The 22,755-nt window shown below is 36.1% G+C and overlaps 2 protein-coding genes across 5 annotated transcripts; one reads left to right on the top strand and one right to left on the bottom strand.

Annotated features, from left to right (window-relative positions):
- LOC109362640 (protein VASCULAR ASSOCIATED DEATH 1, chloroplastic-like) lies at window positions 832-22,539 on the bottom strand. Of its 4 annotated transcripts, none has more exons than XM_019608589.1 (18): window positions 22,212-22,539; window positions 19,562-19,627; window positions 18,762-18,812; window positions 18,498-18,563; window positions 17,219-17,314; window positions 16,970-17,071; window positions 15,724-15,824; window positions 15,455-15,636; window positions 14,430-14,470; window positions 14,214-14,301; window positions 13,956-14,042; window positions 5,412-5,466; window positions 4,413-4,479; window positions 2,947-3,046; window positions 2,521-2,582; window positions 2,364-2,406; window positions 1,944-2,236; window positions 832-1,293 (listed from the first exon to the last, which is right to left on the bottom strand). In XM_019608589.1, the coding sequence occupies exons 1-18, from the start codon at window positions 22,395-22,397 to the stop codon at window positions 1,060-1,062; spliced, it is 1,920 nt and encodes a 639-aa protein (XP_019464134.1). In that variant the 5' UTR covers window positions 22,398-22,539; the 3' UTR covers window positions 832-1,059. The 4 variants fall into 4 exon arrangements, with proteins under 4 accessions (XP_019464134.1, XP_019464133.1, XP_019464135.1 ...); XM_019608588.1 differs by having other exon boundaries at window positions 832-1,296; window positions 22,212-22,538; XM_019608590.1 differs by having other exon boundaries at window positions 832-1,296; window positions 19,562-19,621; window positions 22,212-22,538.
- LOC109362641 lies at window positions 7,573-11,110 on the top strand. Its single transcript, XM_019608592.1, has 2 exons — window positions 7,573-10,555; window positions 10,729-11,110. Exons 1-2 carry the CDS (start codon window positions 9,112-9,114, stop codon window positions 10,731-10,733), a joined length of 1,449 nt encoding a protein of 482 aa, XP_019464137.1. The 5' UTR covers window positions 7,573-9,111; the 3' UTR covers window positions 10,734-11,110.

Raw genomic sequence — 22,755 nt, 5'->3', positions numbered from 1 at the left:
TTTATAGGAATTTATAATAAATTATAAAATAATGTATAAGACCTGAATAAGAACCAAATAGTGATGACATAATATAAGGATGGAAATGGTGTTTAGAATTTGAGGTATATGAGAAAAAATGCATCATTATATCATGAATTGTGCAAACATGATTTGATATACTAATAGGATTACTCATCCTATCTTGATAATAGGTTAGGACATACTATCCTATTCCTATCTTATCCAACAAACTAGCATTTATGTTCAGCATCTCTACCAACTGAATTTATTCGGGGACAATATTTCTAGAGGAAAAAAGAATAATAAATAAAATAAAGGTTAATCCAATTTCTAGAGAAAAAAAAATCCAATAAAATTCATATACAAAATATTATAAACATTATGGTTTCTTCCATTCATGTATAGCAACTTAATAAACTTTATATTCTTTTTTTATATTTGTTGGTTTTTTAATGACATTGAAGTATATGCAAGTCCAAGTAACTTATGAATGAAATCTATGATCACATGAATAAAATAATTTATATTATTTAGCCACTGGCTTTAATGCTATTATTAGTAGCACTGCAAAAAAAATAACCTATGCATATTTCCAACTTTATGATATTTCTTGTTATCATAGATCATAAAGCTAGGCACATTTTGACAGCTCTGACGCATAATTGTTAAATTTTCATGCTGAAAATAAAAAGCCTAAATAAAATTTACCTACACAAAACAGTAAAATGAAGAGTATCTTGCACCAACCAAAATAATAAGGATTTACTTTGAATTTACCAACATCAAATGTGGACAACACTTTCAGTACCACCCTCTTGAACATATTACTATAGATGAATTTCATGGTATACCCACTAAATATAGATAAAACCCATGAAATCCACACAATTGACAACGTGTAAAAGTAATGAAAACAACGATATTGTTAACATTTTTCAACTCGCAAACAGACTCTAGAAGTACAATCCCCGCCCGCTTTCGACGAGGAGGAGTGAATTTACAGATATTATTATATGTACAGAAACTATGCATACAGAAATACTATACAAAAGAAAACTACTTACGGTCTAGATGTTGAAGTTGCTTTTTCAAGAGTGCATGCTCATACATCATCCTTTCAAGCCTAGCCTCAACCATATACATCTCATCTTTGAGATGATGAATTCTTTTCTCCATCCAAGCTATGTCTGAAGGGTTTCTTTCCATTCCATTTTCCATATTATAATCTACAGAAGGACTATTCACATTTATGTGTTGAGGTTTGTTGGCCAACAACACAAGTATGCTGAACTGCTGAAGAATAGATATAGGACACGGAAACCAAGAGTTAAAACCGAAACAAAACATTTCTAACATTCAATCAGAAAAAAAGAAGGGAAACTTGGGCAAAAACAGTGATTCTCTTCTATCAGCATAATTGAACTACTGAAATACAATTTTTTACTTAATGAATTTTGCATTTATGATCTACAAACAAGTGTATCCACATCCCTAGTCTTAAAAAAATCTTGAGAGCTTAAAACTGGAGTCGTAAGCACAATATGATTATGAGTGGCGTGAGTCATCATATTCAACACTTATTTAAGACTAACCTACCAAAAGATTTACCCACTCTCCCTGCGGTAAGACATCAATAATTTACATTTCCGACCGGTTTATACAATAATCATAGCAACAACATGTTGAAGTCTTCAGAGTCTTAAGTTGAATGTTAGTGACATGGATGCCCTAGTGCTGAGATAAGCTTGTTGGTTTAAAAAGATAAGGAAATCAAAATAATGCCCAAATTAATTTGTTCAGTCAAATCACATTGACTTAATGGTTTAGCAACTATCCTCCCCAGATTATGACTACAGCTAGTCTGAACTAGGCTGGATATTATGACTAATTCAAAAAGTGAGGAAAGGTAAGAAAATAAAATTCTGGTTTAAATTACACACCTGCATGAAGAAAATCAGAGCAAAAACGGTAACAAGGATCACTGAAAGATTGCTTTGATTTTTCAAAAACAATCTGAACTTCATCATAAACCCCTGTAACAAAGATGAAATAGATATTGTGCCAGTGAAATTCCCTTGCAAGTGATTGTCAACATTGTGGGTAGCATCAACGACTTTGGATGTAGGTTGTATCATTTTAGGGTTATTCGGCTCCACTGATCGTTCTGAAGATTCTACAGTCTCCTCTCTATCTAAATTCATTCTACCATTTTGGGTTACAAGAGCAACACTTTCTGCCACGTGAAAAGTAAATCATAATCTTCAAAATAAGACGTTTCACTAGACACTCATGTAATAGTATGTGGAAGGCCTTTAGCTTCAAAATTTCAGAAAAGCATACAGAAAATTCAAATGTCAAACCTTGTTGAACTTCAACGTTCTTCTGCCTTAACAACTCATGTGCCTGAAAGAAATATTGAAACATTCATTCTTAAAAAGACATTTAAATTAAAACATGGATCACCATCTAAAACAAAAAAAAAATGTATGATAAATACACACAAACACATGAACATACCATATTCACCCATGTGGCAAAAGCTTCTCGACATTCTTCAATTGTTGACTGTACTATTTTGCCTGTGATTATTCAACCACTTGGAATCAAAGATTCAACTTCATGACAATGACAAGACAAGAAGAACACACATTTTTTGCAACTCCAACTATGTGAGGCAGAGAACTTAGATTAAACAATCTTCAGAATTGCACAGAATTATGGAATAGTATTACCAATATTGAAAGTGGCGAGTTAAATTTTAGTTGTCAAAATTTCACATGCAATCCAGATAGGTTTTTAGTTTGAACAGACATTTATAAGACGCATAAGAGGATTGAAAATTTTGATCTAAGTTATGAATCAAACAATATCTATATTAGTAGAAACGTAAGATATTTAAGATGAGACCAAGGGACTGTCAGAATATGTTCTAAAACAGCACACCTTTCCACATAGTTCTCTTTAAAAATGTGACATTCACATGTACCCGCAAAATGCAGCATTCTTTTGATTCATCCCTGTCTCTCTCTATGTCCCACAGTCCCTGGCAATTAATGAAAAAATATGCACATGTCAGAACTGACCATTCATTCGAAAGATAATTACTAGTGGCTAAACATAGAACTTGATTTAAGACTGTTTAATACATGAAGAGTTCAATTGCAACGAGATTGTCCAAAAATTTCTAAGAGTTCACTTACAAATCATTCATCTAGTGTTTGTTTGATCTATTGAAGTAAAATGCATTTTAGCTTTTAGCTGAACACACATGAGTGGTTTTATATCTATCTACTGCACTTCCTCATGCAAGAGACCTTCTTAAAGGTAAGGGATATACTACTCGACAGCCTATTGTTGATTGTCTCTTCTGAACACCTTACCAGGGTAGGACTGCCTACATCTACCCTCCTCAGACCCCACTAAATGGGAGCCTCGTGCATTGGGCTGACCTTTATTATTCCAGCTCTACTGCAGCAGGTCTCTCTTTTCCGAGGGGTCCTCAGGTTGTCTACTACATGGGTTGTTACCATTTAGTATCAACTAATATCTCTTCTGAATGGAAAGGCCAAAGAATAAAATCCAGACCCTCGGCATTGACAATTCTGAGTCTTTCTCCCCTGCAATTCAGCTTAGTTCAGTATACATCCTCATACTGAAGAATGTGCCTCATAATAGTGGTCCAGCTGAGGAGGTCTATATGGAGCAAGCTTTGTTAAGCAGGGGAAGAATTTTCTAGCATCATTGCATCAGAGCATGCAGCGGAATATTAAGTGCCTAACTAAATTCCTCTTATATCTTGTGAGAACCTTACCAGAAGATAACCAAACACAGGCAACTCCGTAACAACAGCAGTAATCAAAGAAAGGGCGGCCCATGTATGATGCTCCCACCTAAGGGGTCTGATGAGGATAGTGTATACAACCTTACCCTTACAAGTGGACAGACTGTTCCAAGGACTTGAACAGTGACCTCTTGGTCACTAAGAGGCTACCTGACCCTTGCGCTGATGCTGACCCTCTATTGATAACAGCAATAATAACAACAGTAATAACTAGCGTAATTTTTTAATAGGACGTCACAAATTGTTTCCCGCTTTACTCACTCCAGTTCCAATTTCAGTGGTTGTTTAATTGTGGGTCTATTAGAAATATAGAAGTATAGATACAGAAGGATTGGAGAGCCTGTTGTTATTGCTGGCATTGTTTACTTCTCATTTTTACTTTTAGTGCTTATGTTTAGGAGGACATCTTGTTCTCAGCCCCTTCTTTGTGGTTTCTCCCTCAATAATAAGCTTTCCTTTTCTTTCAAACAAAATGTAACTCAATAAACAAAAAAATATATACTGCTAAAAATCATTAAAAAGCCCAGCTGTATGCATAAAGATTTAATGCCTCAATAAAATTATTTACCTCAACACGAAAATAATCTGAATAAGGTACATCAGTGACATCTTGCGAGCTCTCAATAACCAAATGACTGGATGAAGTAACAAATACATGTCACATGAACACAGACAACTAGGGAATTCCATGTATTACTCGTAGTCATTGCGGTAACTTAAAAATAAATATCAAACAATAAAAGAGCACAAGAAAATAGATAAAAGAAAGAATAACATGCAAAAAAGAAGCAAAACCAATCAAAAGTCACTCTTCAACTAAACATGATAAAACTCCTAACCACTAGTACTGAGCATAAAAGAGAAAATAAAAGCAAACGTCAAAAATCTCTTAATAAGTTTAAGATGTAAACCCTTTCAAATTGATAAAACGCATAATTTGAGACTAATAAACTATCTAAATGAACAAAAAAAATTCCTTCTAACTTCCACCTCCAATTATTTAAGAGTTCTAGGAAATCAAGCATCCCAAGTTTAATTTTTATCAATTTCATGAATTCTGACACCAACACCTATATTTGCATTAGGCTAGACTTACCAGTCAAGAGACATTTTCTTCCGACCTACTCACCGCACCATGCATCATAATTTTTACATTTCTCCCATATCAGAGCTATGAAGATAATAATAAATGAAGGGAACTCCTATGCTTACTTCATTATGTTCTTCAACCCACCCTACCTACTAGGGATATCCATCCCATATTTATCCTATATTTAGCTTCCTTTCTATTTGAAATTCCTCAAAACCTGTAAAAAAGGCGGCTCACTGCACGAGACTCCCACGGTCCCACCTAGTGGATTCTGGGGGGTAGACGTAAAGCAGTCCTACCAAGTGGAGAGGCTATTTCCAGGATTTGAACCTGTGACCTCTTGGTCACTAAGCATCAACTTTACCGTTATGTTGAGGGCCCGAGGCTCACTCTCTAGCCAAAAAATGCATTGAATAAGAGCAAAAGATGAGTCGCAGTATACATAAATAGATTGCTAAATAAAGGGATAGCAATGACCTGTTCCTATAAACTCGATATTTCTGGACCGTATGACAGCTACCAAATTTTGCTCCTGAAAAGGTCACACAATCATGTTTACTAGCAATTGGTTACAGAGATAGCTCCAAAAGGTGTTGAATAAATATGTTGAAAAACCAACATCTAGGGTTATGGAATAAGGAAAAGAATGAGATGACTAGAAACAGACTATATTATTGAATACTTAATGCAATTCGACGTAATGTGATAAAAAACAAACGTATGAGTTTTATTTATATTAGTTAATCCTGATCAAATAATAAAATAAAATAAAATAAAGAAAGAAATCCTAAAAAATCTTCAAAGATGTTCTAGTATGCAATATAGATAGGATATTTAATACTACTTCTCAAGCTGTAAATCACTATAGTTAAATGCACTAAAAACTAAAACAAAATCTAAAATACTAAAGATCAAGATCTTGGATAAGCACAACACAAGAGGTGTCATTATATGAATGGAAAAGGAAATGACCAAATTTCAACAGAGATGGAACTAAGCTACATCTATGCTAGAACACAGCCAATCCTTCAAGCTGAAATTTAGCCAACCTATCAGCTAGGAGACATGCAATCAATGGCGCAATGAAGACATAAAGCAAAGTCCGCAATGATGGCTGCTGCAGCAGTGAAGACGTACCAGCAATAGAGACAACGGCACAATGCAAAAGACACATGCAGCGATGTAAGCGGTTACTGCATGGAGAGGATGGACCAGCAATGAAACATTACTAGCTATTGCTACAATGAAGACAGGACCACAGGAAGGACACCACGGTATAGATGCATTTCTGCGATAGCTGCAATGAGGGCAGGTCGGGCAAAAGTAGGAAAACAACAACAGTGAAAGCTGGCCGCTATAGCGATTTAATGAACAGTTGCAATAAAGGGATCTTGCTGCTTCAGTGGCAGAAACAGGCAAATAGGGAAAACACATCACAATAGAGCCAAGGCAATGGGAGTTGGGCTTGACTAAAGAGAAATGTGTGAACCAAACATATGACGGAGGTGCCAGAAAGGAAAACAAAAAGTGAGATCAGATTCAGGTCAAGGTGGAGGGAAAACGTGAATGGGACAAGAGGCCTCGACAATGGAGTTCAGACATGCCTCTATGCATAGCTGGAGTGGAGACACGTGAATCTGTGTACAAGATTGGGGCCAGTGGTGGTTCTGGCAGTTAGTCTTTGGTAGTTGGCCAAAATAGAGATAGTAGTTCATCCAGTAGGATCACCGGTGTGAGAAATGGTTGCAGCAGGCATAAGACGCTGGAAGGCAGTCGTGGGGTTCAAATGAGCGATTTGAGCAAAGAACTCCAAATTTTTTAGAACCCAACACAGGATCAGTGAAGCGGTATGTCACGGAGGATGGTACCACATTGATAATATGTTAGAATAATGGGGCCTAACACATGTTAGAATAACTGAACTTACTATCATCTTAGGATGTGCTTCTTTATTTAATTAAGTTTGATCATATCAGCATATGTAATTATGATAGAATTCCTTTTGTCTCCTAATGTCGGGCAATAAACAAGACCTATCTTTTTGTATATTTGAAATGCCAAGAAGTACAGAAACTTCATTGTAAATTAGTTTATATAGTAGGAATTCCTTTGGCTATCTTAAAGTTTTAATTCAACCTTCACTGTTGAATAGTCGCTAACTCAATCGCAATAGGAATACAAAACTGAGCTGAAGTCAGAACATGAAATTATAGTGTATACGTAACACAAAAACAACTGAAGATTTCTCCATAATGCATTCATTTCTACTCCTACCTTGTTTAGTGTGTCCTCCCATGCAACATTTTCATCTCTGCAACATGTAATTTATTCTCTTATTAACATTTTATCGTCCAACATTCAATCCCATATACCTTTACAGGTGTTATAGTCGTGTAGTAAAAATTCTCCTTAAGCTTGAGTGTACATTTTAATCACATGAGATACTTGAAGCATTTTGCCATTTCATCCAACCCGTTTGAATCATATGGATCACATCTCCATCAATTTCCCCTTTGTCTTATATGATTGGCCCAAGATACCTAAATCTAGTGACTTGTAGTTTAATATGATCCCAATCTTTACATCCACAATAGGATTGGTCTACACCTTGCTAAACCTACACTCCATATATTGTGTCTTATAAAAATCATATATTTCTAAAGCTTGTCTCCACATTTCTAGCTTCCCATTTAATACCTCTCAAGTCTCCCACTAAGACAATACAATCTATAAGAACCATTCGTTGTAGCGTTGATTCTTGGATATGCACAGTGGACACATCCAAGACCAATGTAAATAAGTAGGGACTCAATATTGACCCTTGATGTAGTATGACAAAAGGAAAATCTTTTGAGACCTGATCTTGTTTTCTCATGCTAGCCTTAACCCCATCATACATATTTTAGATTGCTCGAATATAAACAATTAGAACACATTTCTTCTCTAGAGTTTTCCGCAAAACTTCACTAGGTACCTTATCATATGCCTTCTCCAAATCCCTTTGGTTCCTTTGATATATTTTCATTAATCGTTGTAGCATGTATATAGTCTCAATGGTCGACCTTCGACATAAAACCCAATTGATTATCAATGATATATGTCTCATCCTCCGCACAATTATTCTCTCTAATAGCTTCATATTATGACTTATGAGCCTAATCCTCCGATAGTTGCGTAATTTTGTATATAGCCCTTGCTCTTATACCCACTAGCCTGAATCTTCTTAAACATCATGATCTCATTAAACAACTTTATGAGCCATTTAATGTCATGCTCTCCTAGAACTTTCCAGGCCTCAATAGATATTGGTCCAACCGTTTGTTATTCTCCATCATTTTCAAAGTTTCTTTCACCTTTAACTCCTGAATTCTATAGTAAAAACTATAATTTTGATCCACCTCTTTCGTGTATAGTCTATCAAAAAGCAAGGAATCATGTTCCTAATTAAAAAGCTTATGAAAATAGTTCTTCCATCTCTCCTTCGTATCATTGTCTTTCACCAAGACTTTTTCATCTTCTTCTTTAATGCATTTTACTTAGTCCTAGTTTCTAGAATTTCTTTTCTTATCCTTGGTACCTAGAGATTTGTATAACCCATCATACACTTTATCTTTAACTTCATTTACCATTTTCTTGCTCTCTTTCTTAGCTACCTTGTATTTTTTCCAACTTTCAAATTTTTTACACAATGATCATGATTTATAACATTCCCTTTTCACCTTAATTTTGTCTTGGAAATTTTTTTATCCCACCATCATGTTTTTTTACCTTTTGGTCTAAAACCTCTAGATTCGACTAGTATTAGAGTAGTTCCTTTAACTATTTTTGTAACTGTTTTAGTTAAAGTGTATCTGACTTCTTTTATTCTTTCAATGAATCTGGTCCATCTTTATGACTAGATTCATAATCAGTTAGTTTACTGGTTTACTATAAGTAAAGGGCTCTTGCTCCTTTTGTATTAACAATTCAGAATATTAAATAAGAGGAAAGAATTAATATTCTCTCTCTCACTTTTACTTTTCTACTTTCTCTTTCTCTCTGTTTCTCTCTCTCTCTCTCACGACTTCACCTTCTTCTCAAACTCTTCTTCTCCACTCTTCTCTACACTTCTCTCTCTCTTCTTCTCACATTACCAAATATTAATATGGTATCATGAGCTTATAGATCCGAAACCACCATGGATTTTCCGCCAGAGTCAACACCACCGTCTCTCTCTCCTCGCCCTACCGCCGCTGTTCCGCCGTCAACAGTGACGTTTTCTCAGGTAATCTCCGCCAAGCTCTCCGAAAAGAATTATTTCATATGGAAGCAACAAGTTGAAGCAGTTCTTGCTTCACATCGGTTGGAAAGGTATGTAGTTAATCCTCAAGTTCCTCTTCGATTTCTTTCTGAAGATGACCGTGAGTTTGGGCGAATAAATCCAGCCTTCCTTCAATGGGAGGAGCAAGACCAGCATCTTGTCTCGTGGCTCCTTCAGTCTCTATCGGAATCGGTTCAATCCCGTGTATTAGGGCTCCGACACGCGTGGCAGATTTGGGATGAGATTCACACGTTTTTTGACTCTTTGATCCGTGCTCGGAGTCAACTTCTTCTCTCGGAGCTTCGCACCATCAAGAAAGGAACTCAGACCGTGACTGAGTTTGTGTCTCGGGTTAAGGCACTGATTCACTCCCTAGCTGCTGTTGGTGAAATCATTTCTGGCCGAGAACAAGTTCGCTTGATTCTTGAAGGTCTTCCCTCTGAATATGAGGCGTTTGTCACTTCAATCAACAATAGAGCAGAGGTATGTACGTTTATTCAACTTGAGTCTTTGTTAATGGCTCATGAGACTTATCTTGAGCGTATTCATCCGTCGACACAAGAAGTATTTTCTGTGAATGTTGCTCGTTCATCTTCCCAGTTCTCTGCTGCTGGCCAACATCAGTCTCGGCACAACTTGTACAATGACAAATCTGGTTTTTCTACTCAAGTTGGGACAGAATCTGCAGAGACAGCTCAAATGTATCACCCTGTTGTTCCTCCCCCTGGTAGAGGTCGTGGTAGCTACTTTGGCCGTGGCAGAGGAGGTCGGTTTGGACGTGGCAGAAGTGGCTCTGTTCGCTGTCAACTTTGCTATAAGGCTGGTCATGAGGCTTTGCAATGCTGGTACAGGTTTGATTTGGTAATGCAGTCACAATTGTCTCCTTCTTCTGCTCAGTTTGCTCCACCATTTTCTGCACAGTATGCTCCACCGGTTTCTGCACATTATGCGCCACCGGTTTCTGCTCCTGTTGTGCGCCCCTTTGCTCATTCCCAATTTCAGCATCAGCCTATACGACATTATAACAATAATACTCCTCCTATGGCTCATGTCGGTTTTCATCAAAATTCTGTTTTGGGACCAGCACCTATGTCCCCGGCTCATTCGTATGCTGATTCATTCCATCCTACACAAGGACAGCCTAGCCCTCATCATCTTCCGGTTACGGTTGAACCACAAGCATACAATTCCCAATTATGGTACCCTGATTCTGGAGCTACACATCATATTACCTCAGATTCTTCTAATTTGATGCACTCTGCTGGACTTCCTGGATCAGACAGTATTTTTATGGGTAATGGTTCTGGTGCTCCTATTACAGGTATTGGGGACTCTGAGTTTAACTCTCCTTATGATCCGTCTCGTGTCCTCACTCTTAAAAATTTACTTCTGGTTCCTTCTATAACCAAAAACCTTGTTAGTGTTAGTCAATTTGCCAGAGATAATGCTGTTTATTTTGAGTTTCATTCTCACTATTGTTGTGTGAAATCTCAGGTTGATGGAACCTTACTTCTAGAAGGAACTCTTGGTCCTGAAGGGTTGTATGTCTTCACCAATCTTCAGTTTCCGTCCACCTTGTCCAGTTCGTTTTCCACTAGGCCCAATATGACTTCGAGTTGTAATTTTTCTGTTTCTTCTAGTCATACACTTTCTAGAAATGAAAACTTGTATTTGCTATGGCATTCTCGTTTAGGGCACCCACATAAAGAAGTTGTACAACATATTTTGAAACACTGTAAACTTCCTCTCATAAATAAAAGTACTGTTGATTTTTGTCATGCTTGTGCTCTAGGTAAGTCACATCGTTTACCTTCACAATCCTCACATACGGTTTATTCCACTCCCTTTGAGTTAGTGTTTGTTGATCTTTGGGGGCCAGCTCCGGTTATGTCGACTTCCGGATACAAATATTATGTCTATTGTTGATTCTTGCACTAGATATACTTGGATGTTTCCTCTTAAACAAAAGTCTGAAGCTCTTACTCTTTTCAAACAATTTCATACTATGATTGGTGTTCAGTTTAAGGGAGTTTTGAAATCTGTTCAGACTGATTGGGGTGGGGAGTTTCGTCCATTTGCTTCTCTCCTAAGCACTCTTGGTATTCATCACCGAGTTATTTGTCCTCATACTCATCATCAAAATGGTGTTATTGAAAGGAAACATCGGCATATTGTAGAGATTGGGCTAACATTGCTTGCCCAAGCTTCTCTTCCTTTGACTTATTGGGAGTATGCTTTTGACACTGCTGTTTATCTCATTAATAGACTACCCAGTCAGTCCATTAAGGGTAATGTGCCTTACATGTGTCTATACAAAACCTCTCCTGACTATACCTTTTTGAAAGTCTTTGGTTGTTCATGTTTTCCATGTTTAAGACCATACAATAAGCACAAACTTCAATATAGGTCAGTTGAGTGTACCTTTTTAGGGTATTCTTCTCATCACAAGGGATATAAATGTCTCTCCTCTACGGGTAGAATGTACATTTCACGTGATGTCATTTTTAATGAAACCAAGTTTCCTCTCTCTCTCCCTTCCATACCCAAAGATCAGTCTAATAGTAGTGTGTGTATACCTCTTACAGTGGTGTCTCCTTCTTCTCCTTCAAGTAGTCCGTCTCGTTCCTCCATTTTAGATACTACATCTGATCCCACCTTGTCCTCTAATCCTACTCAGTCTTCCTTGAATCCTTCTCCTAGTCAGGTTTTTCCTGTTAACTCTCATCCTATGCTCACTCGGTCAAAAACTGCTCAGTCTAGAGTCTTGTCTACTCCAAGTGCCCTCACGGCCTATATTGAACCAAAATCAGCCAAGGTTGCCTTGTCCCTTCCTGAGTGGCGAAGAGCTATGGAAGTAGAGTTTGAGGCTCTAATGAAAAATGACACTTGGAGTTTGGTTCCCCTACCTGATAATAGAGAAGCTATTGGGTGCAAATGGGTGTTTAAGGTCAAAGAAAACCCTGATGGTACTATTAATAAATACAAAGCTAGGTTGGTTGCTAAAGGGTTTCATCAAAAACCGGGGTTTGACTACAATGAAACATTCTCTCCTGTTGTAAGACCTGTTTCTGTGCGAGTTGTGCTAACCCTGGCTCTAACCTATGGATGGGATGTTCAACAAATTGATGTTAATAATGCCTTTTTGAATGGAGTTCTTGAGGAGGTGGTTTACATGCAACAACCAGAAGGATTCAAGACTTCGGATAACACTTTAGTTTGCAAACTGCATAAAGCCATTTATGGTCTTAAGCAAGCTCCCCGGGCCTGGTTTGACAAATTAGCAGGAACACTCTTATCCTTTGGGTTCCGAAAATGTAGGTGTGATCACTCTCTTTTTCTCTTGACTACCTCTTCACACAAACTGTTTGTGCTATGTTATGTTGACGATATTATCATCACGGGTACCTCTCCTACTTTGATCAAACAACTCATTGAGAAGATGAATCTTGCTTTTGCCCTAAAAGATCTTGGAGCTTTAGATTATTTTTTGGGCATTGAAATTCAGAAACTTCCACATGGGTCTCTTCTTCTTACTCAATCCAAGTATATCAAAGACTTACTCCAGAAATTTCATATGGATGATATGAAAAGTCTGCCTACTCCTATGGTTGGGGGATGCAAGCTTACTAAACATGGGAACAATTTCTTGGAAGATGGAAAAGTATATCGATCTCTTGCTGGGGCTCTACAATACATCACCATTACGAGACCAGAGATCTCCTATAGTATCAGTAAGGTTTGTCAGTTTCTTTCTCAACCTCAAGAAGAACATTGGAAAGCTCTAAAACGTATTCTGCGATATCTTCAAGGAACTATCACTCATGGCCTACTTTTAAAACCAGCATCTCCTCATCATCCTCTTCCTCTCTATACCTACTGCGATGCTGATTGGGCTTCTGATCCTGATGATAGAAAATCTACTTCAGGGGCCTGTGTTTATCTAGGTCCTAATTTGGTCTCTTGGTGGTCAAAGAAGCAAGAATGGGTTGCTCGATCCACAGCTGAAGCCGAATATCGTAGCTTAACTATTGCTGCTAGTGAGATGATCTGGATTCAAAGTCTTCAGGAATTACAATTTAAGAGTTCTATTCCAGTGGTTTATTGTGATAATATGAGCACCGTTCTACTTTCCAGAAATCCAGTGTTGCACTCAAGAACTAAACACATTGAACTTGATCTCTTTTGGGTCAGAGAAAGAGTCATCAGCAAACAGTTACTTGTTGAGCACGTGCCGTCTGAGCATCAGGTTGCGGATATTCTGACCAAGCCTCTATCCACTTCTCGTTTTACTCTTCTTCGGGACAAGCTTCACATCAGTGATCTATATACTGCTCAACAAAGATCACCGTAGCTTTGAATTTAGGGGGGAATATTAGAGTAGTTCCTTTAACTATTTTTGTAACTGTTTTAGTTAAAGTGTATCTGACTTCTTTTATTCTTTCAATGAATCTGGTCCATCTTTATGACTAGATTCATAATCAGTTAGTTTACTGGTTTACTATAAGTAAAGGGCTCTTGCTCCTTTTGTATTAACAATTCAGAATATTAAATAAGAGGAAAGAATTAATATTCTCTCTCTCACTTTTACTTTTCTACTTTCTCTTTCTCTCTGTTTCTCTCTCTCTCTCTCACGACTTCACCTTCTTCTCAAACTCTTCTTCTCCACTCTTCTCTACACTTCTCTCTCTCTTCTTCTCACATTACCAAATATTAATACATACCAAGGTACAGTTTAATTGGATGTTGAAATGACAGTTCACGAGCATATCCAAAATTCTCTTGAGGACGCCATGAAGCACACGTAAAGTCTGAAAGCAAAAACAAAACCCAAAAAAATAATTACGAATGAAAAGATATCAATTATTTTATTCCTTCCCTTAATTAAAAGAACATACAAAAAAATGACAATGAGGAAAGTAAACAAAACCAGAAAATGGTATTGAAATGCATAAGTTTCATAAGAGTTTCATGCAGGCTACCTTTATCACCACATCTTTTATGGAATGATTCGAGAAAAGTTACACTATCATCTGAGAAAAAGTACCTAAAGAAGTCTTCAACCATTATCTGCAGTTTGTAAATTGAAAACGTTGAGAAAATCTCATAACTTCTAAAAATTAATATCAACAAAATCAATACAGGGAACCTTAACATAAAGAAACAAAACAAACAGCAATTTTTGAATAAGATAATACCGGAAACACTGATTCTGCAACACATGTATAGCCTTCTGGAGCTGCATATTAGAAAATAAGCTCAAATCATCAGATTGTTTACCCATATCAAGTGAACTAATAACACAGAATATATTAGACGGTAAACACAAAGGACATCTACAGATGAAGAGGTTCTCACTTCATCATAATATCAACAAAAAGGAAATTGCCCCCATTCTCTCTATTCTTCTTCTCTTTACAATTACGAAAGAGGAGAATTTCAGGATCGGAAAATAACAAACCCTGCACCATAAAACTACACAGAAACCTAAATACAAAAACAGCTAAAAAGCTCCAAAAAGCAAAGCACAAGGAGCTCAATGTCTATACATAACCTCTAACATAGTATCGTTAACAAAGGCATGCCAATCTCTATGCATACCTATAAAGGAAACGCCTAGAAACCATGGGAAGAACACAAATAAGGCAACAAAATGACCATATTCCCAAATGTTATCTATAGATGAAATTCCATTGAAGTTTCTGGCATTCTTTTTCAACCATAGGCACCAAAGTTCAGCACTGCTGAAAAGTTTTAGAACTTATATAATAGCCAAAACCTTCTATGCTAATAAGAATAAAGTGCTGCAAATCCTTAGGGCAAACCCAATTCGCTCCAATGATACCAAAAAGTCTATTCCAAAGAGAACTCACAGAAGAACAATATGTCTGCAATGTAAAAGTAGAATGAACTCCATTTCCACCCTATACATCAAAACCATCCCACTGTTCTAATTTCAGTCAGGGTGGTTGTGTCAATATATCAAAGAAAATATTGAAGCAACAGCAAAGTGAACGGTTCTTTTCTAGTTATATGTAAAAAAAAATACCTTTCCCAGATCCCCACCAAGAGCAAGTGACATCCATTTAGCAACTAAAAAAACTCGAGATCTTTTTCCTCAGAATAATTTCTAAAAGGCTACAAACATTCTTCTATGAACAAGAACTCAACCTACATAATGTATATAGGTAAATATAGATAATATGTTAGTTTCCAAACTCACTTGTTGGAGCATCAGTATCCTCCTCCTTCCAGTTCCAACTCACGCTTGGGACATCATTATTCAATACAGGTTCAGCAACCTGTTTCACACTGGATTGCTTTTCTGAAACAGTTACCAATATAGGGTCACCTCCAACAATGCCTGGAAGCCCCACATCTTTGCACATAGAAGTATCTGTGCTCCTGATTCAACAATTAAGTAAAGCCTAAATGAGTTGCACACAAAATAATCTCATCCATAAGTAACAGCCATTATGATCATGGACATACAGGTCAGAAGGAAGCGATTCACTGTCAAGTATATCAGCGCTTGAGACATTTTCAATATCCATGAATCCACTCTCTTGGCTGCTCGACTCAGATATTGACTCCTGAATAAAAATCAAGAAATGAGGGCAATCTTACAACTCTTGACATTTTGACCAATTATTTACATTTTATTGCGGCTGGTCATCAGGTTTTCTATTAAAAAATTGAATGCAGAAAATAAAAGCAAGAGTCGTCTGACACATGTGATGAATGCACTCATAAGAAGACAATCACAAGTTCTCAACAGGAAATTAACAATGAAAATTTTGCAAAATGTAATTATCTGTCTTACTGCCTTGGGTTGGCAATTACTGGGTGCAACATTGTATAATTAAACATTCAACATATAACATCCTGCAAGAAACTTCTATGTCTATAGAATCCATAGCATACAAATCCGACCTTAGTTGCATACACTAGTCCCCGAATAAAAAATAAGACGTTATAAAGAACAAAGAATCAGAAGTTATTTTCCTCACAACAGGCATAAGAGAACATGGAAGAAAACAAAAGACTCATCCACACAAAGATATTTTCAACCCATTTTCACACCTGTCAGGGAAATTCAATTGAGAAATCACGAGGTCAATACCGCAAAGGAGCCACAGAGACAACTATATCCCATACCAAGTCTCACAACAAAGTTGCTCCTTGAAAATTGAGTCTTTCTCTCAAAACAAATAGACCAAACTTAGCACCATGTATCATATTACGATTGAGAAGAAACTGCACCAAATCACACATACACAACCAAGGTTCACCAAGCACACAACAATCTATTCCAAGTGAAAATGAAAAAATGGCTGCTAGGCAATTGGAAAATAGATGTTTTACTTTTGTTTTATGTCGAACATATCATAAAGAGGTGACTGGAGGGAGATTTATGGAGACAAACAAAAGCTACATGTGAGACTCATACAAAGGATTTAGGATTTAGCTGTAAATGGTTTGCTTTATAAACATGATTTAGGATAGGACATTATAGCAAAAATAAGCAATGACTTGTATGAGATCCTAGGCGTGCAACTTAATGATTGGACTCTTACATAGCTTCCGCATTAATTCTCAAGCAATTGCTTGCTATTTCACACATTTTACGTTAGACAGGTTAATATAGTTGAGGGGCATCATATTAGCAATGTACAAATTGATAATGATATATAATGATAAACAATTAGTATCAAAACAAACTTTTGTAGAAAAACACCTGCTGTTCAGTAATAGCTGTGGCGCCATTAGCCTGTCGTAACCATCCATCATTAATGATCTTGAAAGCATCATCACGGTAAAGGAAGGATGCAAAGAAGTGCTGTTGATTGCCGAATAAATAAGTGGATTAGGACATTGTAGCATGATTAAACAGAAACATCAAATGGGAAAATAATATTCTAGACACAAATACATCAAAATATGCAATGCAGCATAGAACTATAAAATCACTCCATATCTAACTCACCTTCCTGCTTCCAACAGTGATCTCAATTGCATTGTGAAAGAGCCCTGCGGTTTTTGCCCTACGTACGTCTGTGACTTCGGAGAGTGGGATTATTCTCTGAAACATGAAACCATTGGCATTTTCACGAAGCGGAGAAAAATCAAAATCAAAAGGACTAGCTGAAAAATTAAATAATAAAAAAGTCACAAAATAGGATTATTTTCATTCATAGTAAAATCCATATTTAATGGTTTCTACAAAAATTCCAACCCTTCAAATAATCAATTATATCACTAGAAATATACTTTTGTTTAATCACAAAATGGGCAGTTAATTTATTTAGCTACATCTTAATGGTTTAGCATCTTCGCACATATGTATAAGTATTTATGTGCATATGTACCTATTGGATGAGTGGACAACTAGAAAGATGAGATTAAAAAATGAATGCATTAGAGAGAAAGTTGGAGTAGCTCCTATAGTAGAAACAATATTAGAATCACACCTTATGTAATTTGGACATGAGTGGAGGAGGCCATTAGTAGTCTCGATAAGTAGATAAAATCAAAAGGAGGTTAATCCAATTTCTAGAGGAAGAGTGAGGCTAAAAAAACGATAGGCGAAGTGATTAGAAAAAAATAGAGATCAATATTTTATCAATGAACATGATCTATGATAGATCGTTATGTTGTTGTTCAATCCATGTAACCGACTTCACATAGTGGGATTAGTGGTTGTACATATGTACGTATGTAAGTAGAAGTAGAAGTTCAAACACCACATAAACGGGTGAAGAAAGTAGTATCTTTGTATGAATAACTTCAATAATCCAACCATATTCTGCCACACACACTTTAGAATTTTAGATGCAGAAGCCTCCTAGGTCGGCATATTAACCTACAATAAGATTCATGGTACATAGGTTTTTATGTATCCTTCCTATGACTAAAGTATGATTACAAAGATCAACACCAGAAACACAGATCCAAATTAATTCAAGAAAGTAAACCATATATGTACATGGTTTTTATGTATCCTTCCTATGACTAAAGCATGATACAAATATCAACACCAGAAACACAGATCCAAATTAATCAAGAAAGTAAACCATATATGTAGATGGTCGGCATAATAGATTAAAAAGGTACATTAATTTTTGCCTTGATATATATATATATATATACATATCACTTATATATACAGCATATCATGTGTAAATATATATAAACCCTACCATAAACATTCTCAATAGACAAAAGAGCAGGTTTAAATACATAGACCATTATGTTAAGCAGCTTACCTTTGTCTCAAACCCAAATATGTTCGAGTAGAAACAAATAAAGTTGACAAAGAGGTACATATGACCCTACAAGAAGTAATTAATAAACCATTAGGAAAACAAATGAACAGGCCAGACGTTAAAGCAAAAATTGGTCATAATTGTTTTAATCAAAAGTAAAATACAGCATAGTGGTCTTCAAAGCAAAGTGGTAATGACATAATGTGCAGTACTTAAGAGTGCTACAGTTTAATAATAAATATGACAAGATTACAAGGATGTTACCTGAAAAAGTATGTTTTCCTGGAGGGCGCAATTAAAATCATCAATTATAACCTAAAGAAAAGGAGAACAACTAAGAAGTTTCTTCAATTATGAAAACAATTAAGAAAAGGAGAACAACTAAGAAGTTTTCAAGCATGTTAGTCAAAAACCTTCAAACAACAACATTTCATAATATCAATGTGGTTCATGGGTAAATGTTAGAAAGTCCCACTAGCTAAAGAAGACATAATTTAAGTCCAGGCATCCCTTTCTTCATTTTTCTTGATAAATAAATGCTCGAGTTTCTATAAATGGTGCAGAACTATATTTGGAAGAATGACCATCGTGTCTAGGTTAATCATTTAAACTTATTGTAAGAATGAGATTTATTTTGCATTAGGTATCATTATTTCTAGTTTCTAGGTGTAAAATTACCAAAAACAATTATGACACACCTGAGTTTTTGGTAAGGATAAAGTTATAAATTAAACCCAAAATGCATTAGAGGAAAAATTATAACAAAAAAGCTAAGACTTCATGAGTTAAATACCACTTAACCTTCCAAAATTTATGATGAGTGCTAGACTAGAATGCAATTCATTCTATACTTCCAGAAAATACGAATGTAACAAAAATGATATCATCAAACTAATCACTATATCACGAAGAAGATGAAAATTGAAAAGACAAATCTAAAATATGCAAATGTGAATAGGCAGTGTGATTGGCAACAATTCCATTATACAGAAGTAATCAAGAAAGCAATAAACAAATCATTTAGACATTAGAACAGCTATCATGGAAGGTGGAAAATTACTCACTTCCTCTAGTGGGAGACGAAACAACTGCCGATACTCTTCACTCTTCAATAAATCCGGAGACTGTAACTACAAAAGGCACAAACATCATATATATATAATTATATATCAAACTTCAACAACCTTCTAATGACTAACCAAGTCCACATTTTGATTAATAGAACATAAATAAGAATACTTAACCATTGCTAAGGTAGCTTTTCAGTTCCAACCCTTTTGGTGGAACCAAAAATGTTCTACTTTTGTTTCTCTCATGTCATGTTCTGCTTTAGTTTTAAAGTAAACCTAAGGGTGTGTTTGGTTTCTGAAAACATTTCCTATTTTCATTTCATGAAAATTATTTTCATTTTCTGAAGTTCCGAAAATATGTTTGTTATCAGCATTGTATTCTTATTTTCAACTTTAATTTCATTTGTCTTCTTTCTTTGTTAAACCTAGGTTATTGAGTTGTTCAACCATAATCTTTGTCCAGATGAACAATTTCATTAATAGGCTTCATCCATTCAACAAACATCCCTTCAAATAAAAAATACATACTATAATAACAGTGTCCATCCTCATTCTTAAACAACAGAGTCGTCCTCTTTATATTAAGTCCATTTCAACATAAACATTAACAATTTCATAGCCATCACAGCCACTTGTCTTTACTTTCACAAATAGCTTAAACATAAACAATTTCATAGCCATCACAGCCACTTGTCTTTACTTTCACAAATAGCTTAAACATAAACAATTTCGTAGCCATCACAGCCACTTGTCTTTACTTTCACAAATAGCTTAAACATAAACAATTTCATGGCCACTTGTCTTTACTTTCACAAATAGCTTACCCAATTAAGCTTCATATACAATTCATCACCCTCTCAAACCACTTTAGGAGTGTGGTTTTGGAGGGGAAGGGAAGGAAATGGATGGTTTTGGAGGGGGAGGGAAGGAAATGGATGGCTTTGGAAAACCTCCCCCTTGTTTGGAAGTTGGATGAAGGAGAGGGGAAGGTTTTGAAGGGTTTCTCAAGCCCTCTAAAACCCTCCATGAGTCTATTTTTATAGTTCCCCCAATTTGGGGCTTTTCTATAGACGAAATGTCAAAATACCTAAATATTTTTAGAAAAATTATATAATTATATATTATTGTCCATTTCTCATTGTTAATTACATTTTTAAATGAAAAATAAAAATTATTTTTACATTATCATTAGTTTACCCTCCCCATCTAAATTTCATACTCCCAAACAAGGGAGAGGATTACCTTCATTTCCCCTTCCCTTCCTCCCCCTTCCTAGCCCTTTGATCTTTCTCCTTCCTTTTCCTTCATAACTCTCAAACATAGCCTAAAGCACTCCTACTTCCAAAAAAGAACCAAGCAACAAATTCCCTATTTTAAACATTATCTTCATATTAAATCCATTTCATTCAACAGTTCAGCCTTCAAAACAAGTCATTGATCGTTCGCCGTTCATGACTACTGCCCGAAATCATTGCTCCTGCCATTGTCTGTTGCAGGCACACATTGCACAGCTGCCACTGTCTGTCGCGAACACGCATTAGTCGACACCCTTTATCAGAACATCCTCCATCTTGAACCATTATAGATCTGCCAGCTTAAACCAGAAATGATGGAGATACACACCACCCTATCTATTACGAGATAACTACATGCAAGCGCCACCACCCACAGCTAACATTCATGTCACCCATTCCCTTCACCAGGGACTTGTGAGTAATCGTACTATTTTTGGTCTGAGGGGGAGAGGAATTATGTAGTTTGCTTGGTGGACAAATGAGCCAAACATATTTACAACAGACTGATTTTGAATGGGTTGCTAAAGCTTGTTGGAGGAAAAGTGAAGAGTAGGGAAGCTAGCTGGCCACTCATGGTGGATGTTAGCCACACAAACGGATGAAAGAAAAGTGTTACATCTTGGTTATAAGGTGATAAGATAAAACACTTCAGATAGATCAAATGTTGGCTATAAACTCAAAATTGTCATCGTACACTTCTTAGAAATGGTGAAAACAACATTTTTGTGTTTTCAATATTTCCTGAAATGTGGAGTCCATCTCTTGAAATTGAAGACATTTTAATGATAAAGCAAACATGTTTTTCATATATTTACTATAGAAATGAAAACAAAAAATAGCCAAAGCAAACACCCAGACATAGTACATAATATCTCATAAGTTGTATCTCAGGCTGTTCTCACACGTATAGGGCGACCCATAACGGGACTTCCACATAGTGGAGTTCGTGGAGGAGGGTAAACATATTATTTCTAGAATATGAGTCTCTGACATTTCGGTGACAAGGCAAACAACCTTACCTGTTGCCCCGAGACTCATCCTCTAACATAAAAAGCCACAAACTCAAGCAAAAACAGCAATGGCTAGCGCAATTCATTGGTTTTACTGAAACTACACTAAATTAAACTTTTTCAACAATTCTAAATTTAAGCACAAATATAACAAAAAATTCAAACATCCAGGCTACAATAAATTGAGCTGTTTCAATAATTTTACATTTAAGCTAAATTTAGCAAAAAAGTTCAAATTAAGTGACGAAATTCACTACACATAGCATCAATTAACCTTATCCGAACAATCATAAAATGCAGTAAGTACCACGCATCAACGTGAAATAGAGTCCAAGGTACCTGAATTTCAGACTCGCGAGAAAAGTTCGGCGATGAATTGCAAGAATCATTGCGATCAACGGCGTCTTCAGTGGAGGCAGCAGAAACAGATGACGGTCTGGACGAAGAAGAAGGATCCACCGTCTGATGGTGCGGCGGTTCAATCGTACCGGCGATGGTGGCGGTGGAAACAACCGTAGAAGCCATTGAAGAGAGAAAGAGAGAAAGAGAGAAAGAGAGTAGATCTGAGAAAGAAGAAGGTTAAGGATTTTACGGTTATTGAAGAAATCGATTATTGAGAATTTTGAAGTGCGAGTTTGGTGTTATGAGTCAATGTTAGTTACAACTCATAGTTTTGGTTACTTAATCTATTCATTTTAGCTTTTTAGCTTTTAAGTTGTTACCAGATTATTCTGTTAATAGATTATTCCCAAAGTATTATGTTTGTTAATATCCACCTTTTTTCTCATTATTATGTTAAATAGATTATTTTCAAATATTATATTCATTTAATAGAATATTTATAAATAGAGTAAATTACACTGATACTCTGAGTTTTAGTGAA

Source organism: Lupinus angustifolius, chromosome LG12 (assembly GCF_001865875.1).
Source record: "Lupinus angustifolius cultivar Tanjil chromosome LG12, LupAngTanjil_v1.0, whole genome shotgun sequence".
NCBI lineage: Eukaryota > Viridiplantae > Streptophyta > Magnoliopsida > Fabales > Fabaceae > Lupinus > Lupinus angustifolius.
The sequence above is the reverse complement of the archived record's forward strand: the minus strand, read 5'-3'. Positions and strand labels throughout refer to the sequence as shown.

Bases quoted from the DNA above. Each gene is read 5' to 3' on its own strand.
- LOC109362641 (XM_019608592.1), top strand. From the start codon at position 9,112: ATGGATTTTCCGCCAGAGTCAACACCACCGTCTCTCTCTCCTCGCCCT.
- LOC109362640 (XM_019608588.1), bottom strand. From the start codon at position 22,397: ATGGCTTCTACGGTTGTTTCCACCGCCACCATCGCCGGTACGATTGAA. The intron at 17,072-17,218 runs GTGAGTTAGATA...GGCAATCAACAG, and splicing joins TCACTGTTGGAAGCAGGAAG to CACTTCTTTGCATCCTTCCT. The intron at 14,043-14,213 runs GTAGCCTGCATG...TTTTGCTTTCAG, and splicing joins TAAAAGATGTGGTGATAAAG to ACTTTACGTGTGCTTCATGG.